The following is an 11,714-nucleotide window of genomic DNA, read 5'->3' on the forward strand; positions in this document are numbered from 1 at the left end:
AACATCCCCACCGACATCATCTACACCCAAGGATGGATGCAGACCATGGTATAAACACATGCTATCACATTCAGATCCACACATCCACACATCTTGAGCATCCAGGTCTTCATACTGAATACCTGACAGCACTCCCGAGGAGAAGGGGAGACTCAGCCATGACAAATGCTAACACTAAAGGAGAAAGCTAATCAAAGAAATAGTCCACATCCTCTTCATTCAAGCTACAACTGCATGTGAAAATTACAAGATTTCATTTTTAGTCTCCCAAACAAGCATTTCTGAGCAAAAAATGCTTTTGATTGCAACATCAGCAAGCCACAACATGGACTAAAACTAGGTAAAGTAAAAGACACTGATCCCTTACCCAAACAGCACAAAATCAGTTTTGCCAGCCCAAACCTCAGGCATTCCTGCTGTGCAAGCTCATGAAATGTTTTATGGTAGATGTATAAAGAAAAGGTTCACCCGTATCACAGTTGAAAAAAAGGGAATAACTAGAGCAAATTTTACTGAAAAACAGCAGCACTGCACATTTGAGAAAGCTTAAACCATCCAAACGTATAACAACCTGAAACCCTACTACTCAAATAGCTACAGTGAGATCTCAAATGCATACCTGCTCCTCGAATATATGCTGTTCAAAACAAAGGATGTGCTCTGGCATCAAAACTTTTCATAACTCAGGCACTTTGTTCCCGTTATGACAAAGGCGATTATGACAAACGCAACTACATTACACTTTCTCCCAAGTATGACGGCTAAAAATTACCTCAACCATTAGATCAAACTAAGTCTCAAAATTGTGGAATAAGTACTCTGAACCTCTATGCCAAGAATAAACTTCACCAGCTCAGTCCACGTCATAACATGATTCGCATTGCCCACCAATTGAGCAAATTTATTCCCCTCATAAATTTCTAACAGGGCCTATAAACGGGTCATTAAAGATCCTCAGCAGTAATGTACTGCAAGCTCGATAAAACTAAGTTTCGCAATTTGCAGTAAAGGAACAAAATTCACCACTTTACTCCGAGGTAGACGCCTTCAGATAAGCAATAAGATCCGCCCGTTCCTGGGGTTTCTTCAGCCCTGGGAACACCATCTTCGTTCCAGGAATGTACTGCACCAAAACCAACATAAAAAGGTACAATTTAGGATCTTGAATATCTGCCTTAAGACTTCAAGTCCTTCTCAATAACAGGTTCAGAACTGATTTTCAATGTGCTGACGTGGAAAATGATGCGGTGCGACCCGTTTACAGATTCGTAATACAGGGTGACAAACGCACCTTCTTTGGATTGAGCAAATACTCATAGAGCGTGTCTTCCCCCCATATGACGGCTTTACTTTTGTTGGCTGCGGAGTAAGAATATCCGGCAGTTGTTCCCGACTGCCTCCCAAGAAGACCGTGCAGATTCGGCCCTGAAAATCATGACAGGATGGAACAACCGAAGGGAGCGCATAAGCACGAACGGAAAACAGGCAGTTCGAAAGAGAAATGCAGAGCTGAAACCTTCAAAACAGAGGAAGAGGAGGAGGCGAGGCGGCAAGGACAGGCGAAGAGGCAGAGAGCGAGGGAAGCAGATTCGGCAAGATGCGGGGGAAAGGAGAAGAGAAAGGACAGAAAATGCGGACCTTGTTTGTGGCCAGCGGATTTCTCGACGGCATGACACTGGGAACACTTGATTTTGAAGATCTTCTCGCCAGATTTGGGGTCACCGGGGGGGGCATCGGAGAAGGAAGCCATGGAAGGAAAGGAAGCAAGGGAGGAGGAGGAGCAGCAGAAAAATGGTGTTGAAGAAGAAGATGAAGAAGAAGAAGAAGAAAATCGGAAGTGGTGCAGAATAGGAGGTCCTAAAAGTTAAAGGTTTCCTACCTTGCCACGTAACCAGGCCCTTTGACCGGCCCTCCCCGTTCCCACCGGTTCCTCCGGTCACCTTCCCCAACGCATCGTTCCTTCCATGCCCTCCTCGCCATCCATTCTTTCCCATCGTCAAGGGCCGGGGCTCAGTGGAAAACCGGCTAAACCGGAGGGAATGGACGACCTGTCATTTTCAGCCAGTGGAAATAGCGTCTTGATCGGCACGTTTCCCAAACGTCATTATCAAGCCTCCTCGCCCAACCCTTGACATCCGCCGAGAAAGGACTGAGATCAGCAAGGAGGCTCCCGACTCCCGCCGGTCACCTTCCTCCCTCCTCCAGCCCTTTCCCTCCAACCTTCCATGCCCCTCCTCGGCCATTCCAAACCCTCTTGTCGTTCTTCCAACTCACCGACCACTACCAGTGTTTCTTTGACCCCTATCCCCGTAGCCAACTCCCTAGCCTCGTCCACTGCTACTGCCTACTACTACCACTGCTTCCGTTGATATGTCTCCAGAAGCATTCTGCCTTGATCCACAAACCTAGTCAACTTCTACCACTACTTCGACCTCTCTCCCCAACCACCACAGCATTCTGACTGCATCCGCACTCCTCAACCCATTATTTCTTCGACCTATCACCAGAGCACTCTGCCATTTTCACAAGGATTATTGGCCCTGCAAAGGGTCTTAGGGTAGTGTCGGTTTTTTGGGTTGGGTTAGTAAAAGTGAGGGTTTGTGAGTAGTTGGTCAAGTTGATCGGGTTAGTGGGGACTAGGGTTAGGTCTTAAGTTAATGATGTAGTTAGGAATGTTTGACCCAAATAGGAACTAACCCAAATCTTACTAAATTTGTTTGACCCAAATAGGAACTAACCCAGATCTTACTAAATTTGTTTTAGCAACTTCCTTTATTGGAAGTACTTAGTACCTACCCCCTTAGCCTTGCACAGCAAACAGTAGAAGAGCAGCAAGAGCAACAGTAGTAAATGGTGAGTGATGAAGGTGAAGGTTCCAAGCAGGGCCAGAGTGGTATCGCCGCCTTGTTACTTGCCAGCACTAGAATGTTTTATGAAGCTCTGCAATCCTCCAAAGCCATGGCCTATTATTAGCTACTTACAATATACTAAGCAGCTGGCCAAGCATTCTACTTCACTTTCACACAACATCAACTTTATAAAAACAAAGAGGCAAAACCACACCAACCATAAACAAATAGGCACAAGTACGCAAGCTTGTGCATGGCACTACCTCCTAGTAGGCTCCTAGTATATGCGGCGCTTTTGGATGCACAGGACAAAGCAAACAATTTGTTTAGTACATTAGCTAACAACAATTTAGCCTAAAGGTTAAAGCTTTGTAGAATGATCTCAAGTTTCAAACGTCCAAAGCAATTAACTTTTTTCAAACATTTACAAGTGGAAATTTACAAAGGAGAATCTAATTCTCCACTATAGCTCGACCTCTTAAGAGGCAATGCTAACAAAATGTAGGAGCCACCATCAATAGCTACAACCCCTAGATGACTTGGCAATTAGAAACAAGGGAAAAGGTTGATCACTCTCAATAAGAACTTCCATTTGGTAAATTTTCAAGGTCACCATAGAAAGTTCCTCTCTAGAAGCTTTCCCTCCCACCATTTCCTACCAACAATGATGGTCAAGGGTATACACTTTAGAAACCTCATTATCCTAAGCAAGATCCCTTCCATCCATGGTGCCAAGAATAGTATTCCTTTACTTCACTTAACACCATTTGCATTATGAAAATGCAAGGTATGGGACCATTGACAATGGTTACCTAAAGAAATGGGACCATTGACAATCGATCACCTAAACTTTAAACTTAATTCCATGAGGGAGCTCTAGTTAGCTAGGAGACACAAAAGGAAAAGAAGAGTCTTAAAGTAAAATTCCAATGAGTTGTCACGTGCTTCAACGATAGGCTAAGGAAGTGGGGAGGCACTTGAAAGTTGAAGCCACCTTGTGCTTCTAGATGTGTGGAAGGAGTGCTTCTAGATGCGTGGAAGGAGTGGTAGGCAAGAGTTCTGGGCTAAAAGGTGATAAATGCTACCTACACCTCCAATTTTCAATAAACGTGTGAGTTGAAGGCTAAAAGGTGATGAATGGTACCTACTCCTCCAAGTTTTCAATAAACGTGTGAGTTGAAGGTTCACCAAAAACAATAAAGGGTTTATACAATACTAGATACACTTAAACCTAAAGCATTCTAGCCCACCATTACCAATCCTTGAGACATATCATCTATTCTTTATACATACCTTTAGTTTTTCTCATTTAGGTCACCATCATGATATTAACTTTATCATTGCCTTTTTACGGGACCTTAGAGTCAAATTGCATTAAGAAAAATTGCTAGTTTGTTTAAAGCTATGAGATATTTATGATACACTCTATTGGAATGAGAGCACAATGGGCATTTTGGAAGAAAAAGTCACACCGATGTAGTTGCAAAAGTTAGCATAATAAGCCTCACTTTGTGAGAGTGCCACTTCCACGAAAATGATTAGCCTAATAATAAGCCTCACTTGATAAGCCTCAATTAGTGCATGTGTGCACATATTTGTGCATACACGCACAAACACATGCACATGTGCACACCCATATGTATGCATGTAAACACACACATGCATAGTGCATGCATATGCGCACACGAACATCCAGGCATATGCACGATGCACACACACGTATGCGCACACATGCACACATCCACACACACACGTGCGTGCGTGCGTGCGCGTGCGCATGCGCACACACACACATACACAAACAATGCCCCTCCCCTCCTCATCTATTGAATATGCTCTCTTGAATGGATAGCATGTATAGTGAGCTTAAGCTAAGGGTTGAGTGAATACAAGTCTAGATGCTAGTGTGAATTAGCGATGTTGACTTACATCACATGTTATAGCCAATGCCTTCCATGTTAGAGTGACTCATATTCAATGATGTACACTTTGGAAGATTGACAGTTCAAGATCGTAATGTATAATGTAGTATATATCGATGTGTATTCCAAGGAAAAGGTGGCAAACTCACCACTTTTGGATTTGAAAGTGAAGAGTGACCTTGTTGTCAAACATTGAACTACATGTTGACATTTTATAAGGCGAGTGCAAAAGGATGTTGAGTCAAGATGGATGTCAAAGTAGTAGACAAGTGCTAGCCTCAAAGTGAGCTATGCATTACCTATCACATGCAAATGGTTTGTTTTGTAAGGGTTTAGAGCAAGGGTATGTGCCTAGGGTGTCGTAGCAATTCTCTATCGGTTGGGCAAAATGGGACATAGAATTCCCATGATCTTTGGGAGCTTAGAGCTAGCTTCCAAAGTAGCAAGGGGAGTGTATTCGTCATCTACTATTGCACTTTTATTTATTTTTTTGGAAAAAGGGCGCTACAACTTTTGGATTCAAAGTCACAAGAGGTGAGCAAAATGTTGGTTGCATTCTACGCCAAATATCATGAATTTGATACTAGGTCAAAGGTGTCCAGTCGCTAGCATGGGAAGGTCCTCTCAAAGGCTTTCACCCATTTCAAAATTGCTAGGCTAGTCCCTTACAATGTGCATTCCTTGTTTCAAAATCTTAGCCCAATAGTTTTTGTTTTTGTTTTTTTCTTAATGCCGAATATATTAATGAGAAAAGAAAAAGAATGCCGATGGGTTGGTCAAACCCACAAGGACCAGATAAAAATTAGCCGACAGCTGGGCAACTGCCCTCGGCTTGCGCTAAAAAAGCTAAGACCCTACCAATGCCACGTTGTTAGTTAGCAAGCAGTGTGACTCACTACCGGGGCCTTAAGCTCAAGGACCAACTCCTAGGTCCACTAAAGTCCTCTTAGTGGAGCACAAAATTCTTGCGGCCACATCACCACATTGTACCGCGTCTCGAAAGCACACGCAATTTCGGGTTTCCCATAGCACTAGGATGGTTGCTTCCCTTATGAAGGGCCAAGAGGCAACCAACATTGAGGGCATCGCACCGGTTTCGCTCAGCAGGGCAAGCTTCTAATTTCACAATAACCCAAACCTGCTCATGACCCCGGCCTTTTTCACCGCCTGCTCCACTTTCCGCAAAACTATTCGCACCATCATGCAATTACATAGAAGGTGTCTAACTGTTTCCACCACCACACCGCAAAGGGGGCATAGGATGGTTCTTTCCTGAAGTTGATACTCCACCAGATACTTTCTTGTAAACTCGCATCACCTTTTGAGAGATGCACTTGAGAGAAGCTAGACTCACATTGTGGAGATTGATGTACCATACCGGAGGCATAGTAGGAGGGGCTAAAAACTATCTAGATGGTTTGGTCGAGTTTCTTGTATGGGTGTTCCACCTTAGAGTTTTCACATGGTTTAGTCCTTCGGTGAGCTGTACACCATTTTTTATACCATCGATCCCAAAGGTTTACTCCAGCTTGAGTCAAAGGTCAGAAAACAAAGATCCAATGCATGATAGAGCCTTAAACTCCCTTGATTGGCAAAGGATTGGAGTGGTTGGGTGCTTAAGGGGGAGATGGACCATCCATCTACTACCTAAACATTGAGGAGCTCATTGAATGGCATAGAAAGACCGTATTAGATAATTCGGGAAAAACCCAATTCCCAGAATGGCAGTTTTGGAAGAAATTGTAGCTCCCCTCAATGAAAAAACAGGAGAAATATGTGAAAATAGACTAGATAGCCATTCATGAAGTGTGAAATATCAACTACATTCTCAAATAATAAATAGAATATCAGTGTCTAAAGTACGTTATCATCAAAAAAATAATAAACTTTGAAACCCATTTGAGTTAGATTCATCTCGTGAGCCATAGTGATGTTCAAAAACATCTTCATAATTCTGGAATTTCCATTGATATTGAGACTCGCTTTTGTTGTGAGCATTCTCATTTCAAAATCTCCAAAACACCGTTTGAAAAATGTAGAGTGTAATTAATAACCATGAGTATTGCAATGAAAATGCACAGGCTCTTTAACTTAGTAAGATATGTAGTTGATGGAAAATCAAGATATGTAGTTGAGGAGAATGAATGCAAGATATGTAGTTGATGGAAAATCAATGGGCAATGACAAGCATTTGACGTAATTTAGGTGGCAATGACAATCATTTATTGTGCACTTTCAATTTTTGGACTGACTATCATTATTGTAAAATGATAACTTTACATGTCATGTTGATTACTCATTGCAAAGTAAAAAAGTACACTTTAGGATGGAAACATAACAACTTGTTGATACACCATTGAAATCCCTGAAATAAATCATGATTCCAAAGAAACTCTCAACCACTAGCGGAGAATGGCAGTAGGATAATGGCAAAAGTGCCAATGCACATGTGAGTTTAGGATTCCTTGTGCATGTTTTCAGGTCATGATATGAGATTGGCACCACTACCATTCTCCACTGGTGGCATTCTCCACAGAGATTGGCACAATTCCATATGATCTCTGCACATGGGAGTTTAGGCTTCTCAATGACATTTCTTAGGGCCTAATAAGAGATTGGCACCACTGCCATTCTTCACTTGTACAAATGTTTACCCTACTATTCTAGGAGGGGTATTCCAGTGATCATAGGAGAGTGGTGTCCAATTCCAATCGACATGTGAGTTTGACGATCTCAGAGACTGACACAATTCCATATGATCTCTACACAACGGAGACAGTGATCACTACATAAAAGAATGCACATGTGAGTTTAGGATTCCTTGTGCACCACTGCCATTCTCCACTGGTGGCATTCTATAATGGCAAAACTGCCAATCCACATGAGTTTATGATTCCTTGTGCTTGTTTTCAGGTCATGGTATGAGATTGGCACCACTACCATTCTCCACTGTTGGCATTCTCCACAGAGATTAACACAATTCCATATGATCTCTACACAGCGGAGACAGTGACCACTACATAGAAGAATGCACATGTGAGTTTAGGCTTCTCAATGCCATTTCTTAGGGCCTAATAAGAGATTGGCACCACTACCATTCTCTTGTACAAATGTTTACCCTACTATTCTAGGAGGGGTATTCCAATGATCATAGGCGAGTGGTGTCCGATTCCAATCCACATGTGAGTCTGATGATCTCAGCATAATTATGTAGGTGCCACCATGAGTTTGGCATCACTGCCATTCTCCACTAGTGGTTGTCTAGACAAACTAAACCTATAGATTGACATTCCAAGGCCTAATAAGAGATTGACACAATTCCATATGATCTCTACACAGCGGAGACAGTGATCACTACATAGAAGAATGAGCATGTGAGTTTAGGCTTGTCAATGCCATTTCTTAGGGCCTAATAAGAGATTGGCACCATTGCCATTCTCCACTTGTACAAGTGTTCACCCTACTATTCTAGGAGGGGTATTCCAATGATCATAGGAGAGTGGTGTCCGATTCCAATCCACATGTGAGTTTGATGAACTCAAAGATTGACACAATTCCATATGATCTCTACACAGCGGAGACAGTGATCTCTACATAGAAGAATGCACATGTGAGTTTAGGATTCCTTGTGCATGTTTGCAGGTCATGTTATGAGATTGGCACCACTACCATTCTCCACTGGTGGCATTCTCCACAGAGATTGACACAATTCCATATGATCTCTACACAGCGGAGACAGTGATCGCTACATAGAAGAATGAGCATGTGAGTTTAGGCTTCTCAATGCCATTTCCAATTCCCAATTCGGGGAAAAACCCAATTCCCAGAATGGCAGTTTTGGAAGAAATTGTAGCTCCCCTCAATGAAAAAACAGGAGAAATATGTGAAAATAGACTAGATAGCCATTCATGAAGTGTGAAATATCAACTACATTCTCAAATAATAAATAGAATATCAGTGTCTAAACTACGTTATCATCAAAAAAATAATAAACTTTGAAACCCATTTGAGTTAGATTCATCTCGTGAGCCATAGTGATGTTCAAAAACACCTTCATAATTCTGGAATTTCCATTGATATTGAGACTCGCTTTTGTTGTGAGCATTCTCATTTCAAAATCTCCAAAACACCGTTTAAAAAATGTAGAGAGTGTAATTAATAACCATGAGTATTGCAATGAAAACGCACAGGCTCTTTAACTTAGTAAGATATGCAGTTGATGGAAAATCAAGATATGTAGTTGAGGAGAATGAATGCAAGATATGTAGTTGATGGAAAATCAATGGGCAATGACAAGCATTTGATGTAATTTAGGTGGCAATGACAATCATTTATTGTGCACTTTCAATGTTTGGACTGACTAGCATTAAAAACAATAACTTTACATGTCATGTTGATTACTCATTGCAAAGTAAAAAAGTACACTTTAGGATGAAAACATAACTTGTTGATACACCATTGAAATCCCTGAAATAAATCATGATTCCAAAGAAACTCTCAATTTCTAGCCCCAAAGAGAATGGCACCGGAAAGAATGGCATGAGAGACACTGTAGTTATGAACATGTTTGCATATTATTCACACACAACAATTACGCACCAATTTACATAGTTGGCAAGAAAGTAGTAACTCCCATAAGTAATGATTGTATAAAGATATACAATGTTGTTATTCAAAACTCATAGTCTGCAAATAGCTCCTCTCCTGCATGTATATCATCTATGGATTCAATACAAATGTGACCATATTCTGCAATATCTATGTTCATCATGGGGTCATACCAAGGTGGAACATCAGGGGAAAATACATAACAAACATTTGGCTTTACATTGGTATTTCTATTGCTGTTAATAAATCCTACCACATTGCCATATTGAACATCACCAACAATATGCACCATATCCTTCATAGGGACAGTAGGGTCCTCTTGGATCGAGTACTTCTTTAGCCTTGGATGAACTCTACATAATTCCTTCCAGTCTCTGTAGGAGTACTTGTCACCTCCATAATGGAGAATAGTAGTCCCTCTCTTAATGGAGCCATGCACAAACAAGCCCAAGCCAGCTCCTGTAATGGTTGACTCATGCACCTCGAAAGCCACATTTTTTATCCAGAACACTTCGTTGATAGGGACAGGTAACTTTGGTGGTCCAAATGGATCTCGTTCTGGTATGTACCTACTCAAGCTTGATTTGAACGTATATCTATCTACATCACAAAAGACAAATTCAATTAGCTACAACAACAGTTATATATATTGAGATAAAATCAAAAAACACTTTGACATATGTACCTTCATGAAAAATACGCATTCTGTAGTCGGGTTCTGTAGCCCTTAGCAATGTATTTCTTGATATAGCGACCTTTGTACCCTAGGTCTATAGCCAATTGAGAAACTTGCATAACATTCATGCTAGAGAGTTGCGGAGCGTTCCTTAAAAGTCTTATTTGGGATGCATTGAGTTTAGGCACCTGGCCATCACCACCATGGGTTGCCCTACCACCTATATCCCTCTCTCTTAGTTGATCTGCAAGAGGAAGATTTCTTGTTTTATATTCCATTCTTGACCATGCATGATTTTCCTCCCTCCATTCATCAATTACTTTCTGGACAAGGTTGAAATCCTTATGCCCCTCCATCACAGGTAATTGTCCATACCGATTTGTCTCAATCATGCTGCACACATCTTTAGTCTCATCGAGTTGTAGTAAGTACGGCATCAACTCTCTCAGTAGAATATTATCATCCTTGTCTTGTACATCAAACGTTGAAGGAAATATGCAATTTGATGGAGGGCTAACGCAAGCCTTGTATGGGGAGTCATCAACAAGGATTGTCCTTCTAGCATCACATCCAAATGCCTTTGAGATTTTTGCTAAGGGTTTGAACATTGCCTCAACACCAACCTTGTCAGGCCTATTTATCCTTGTCTTACTGTAAGTGTAGCATCCTTGCTGAGACCATATAACAAAGAAAGGGAGGCTCTCATTTGCATAATTTTGCAGCTTTCCTACCATATCAAGTACGTTATGCTCCATCGCAGTTGACCAGATACCTACATTAAATCTTTGTAGCAAGATTTTAAGAAATTCTATGCACCCAGGACGAACAACCATATAACTATTTTTGCCATGCATAATAGACGGATGTATTGGAGACTTGAATAGGCAGCGACTTAATAACAGGCCATTCAAGTCTAATATGATTGTTAATCGTGGCATATCCAAAGAAATTGTATGTGGATATAGATCCAAATTCTCCTTGAAGTTGCTGGCTTCTGACTCATCCAAATTGTCAGGTGCTATGATTTCATGCATGTTTGCAACAACAATAAGATTATCTAGTTTTGTCCCCAATGTTGAGACAGTACGTTCATCCATGTTCTCTTCTAAGAGTATAGGATTCGTGATATTCCTTGCAATTTTCTCCATTTTTGGGGTTATGTTTTCTTCTATACCTCCTGCATCCATCGCGTAATTGATAGTCCCCATAACTGGTGGTATGTTGTCCTCTACATTTGATGTCTCCACATCCTTCCATGCATCATTGGTCCCTGTGGAAGTTGAGGAATATAGAAATATTTTGATTCTTTAGAGTGTATTCAACAATGTCGAAGCACAAAAGCATATGAAACTAATAAATAACAATAAAGTATGAACATTATCCATCGTCGTTCACTCATTCCATTGTATTTTTGGGGAATGGCAAAAGTGCCAATCTCTCTAAAGGTCAATTGAGAATGCAAATAGTGCAACCTTTCTCTCTGAACTCATAGAGAGAATGGCAATAGTGCCATTCTTCTCTTGGGGTGGTGCTAGTGCCATTTCACATATAAGGTTATGGAGAATGCCACTAGTGCCTTTCTTTATACCCTCATTGGGAGGAGAGAATACTACTAGTGCCTCCCCCATGTCCCAAAAGAAATGTACAATGCATGATCTG

General features: G+C 41.3%; 1 protein-coding gene across 1 annotated transcript; it reads right to left on the bottom strand.

The window, feature by feature from the left end:
* Positions 1–595: 595 nt before the first annotated feature.
* On the bottom strand, positions 596–1,835 carry LOC147893764 (cytochrome c). Its single transcript, XM_087385752.1, has 3 exons — positions 1,639–1,835; positions 1,292–1,425; positions 596–1,123 (listed from the first exon to the last, which is right to left on the bottom strand). Exons 1-3 carry the CDS (start codon positions 1,748–1,750, stop codon positions 1,028–1,030), a joined length of 342 nt encoding a protein of 113 aa, XP_087241878.1. The 5' UTR covers positions 1,751–1,835; the 3' UTR covers positions 596–1,027.
* Positions 1,836–11,714: the final 9,879 nt, after the last annotated feature.

The sequence above is a fragment of the Dipteris shenzhenensis genome, chromosome 15 (assembly GCF_047967505.1).
Source record: "Dipteris shenzhenensis isolate YYH24624 ecotype China chromosome 15, Dip_SZ_1.0, whole genome shotgun sequence".
Classification (NCBI taxonomy): Eukaryota; Viridiplantae; Streptophyta; class Polypodiopsida; order Gleicheniales; family Dipteridaceae; genus Dipteris; species Dipteris shenzhenensis.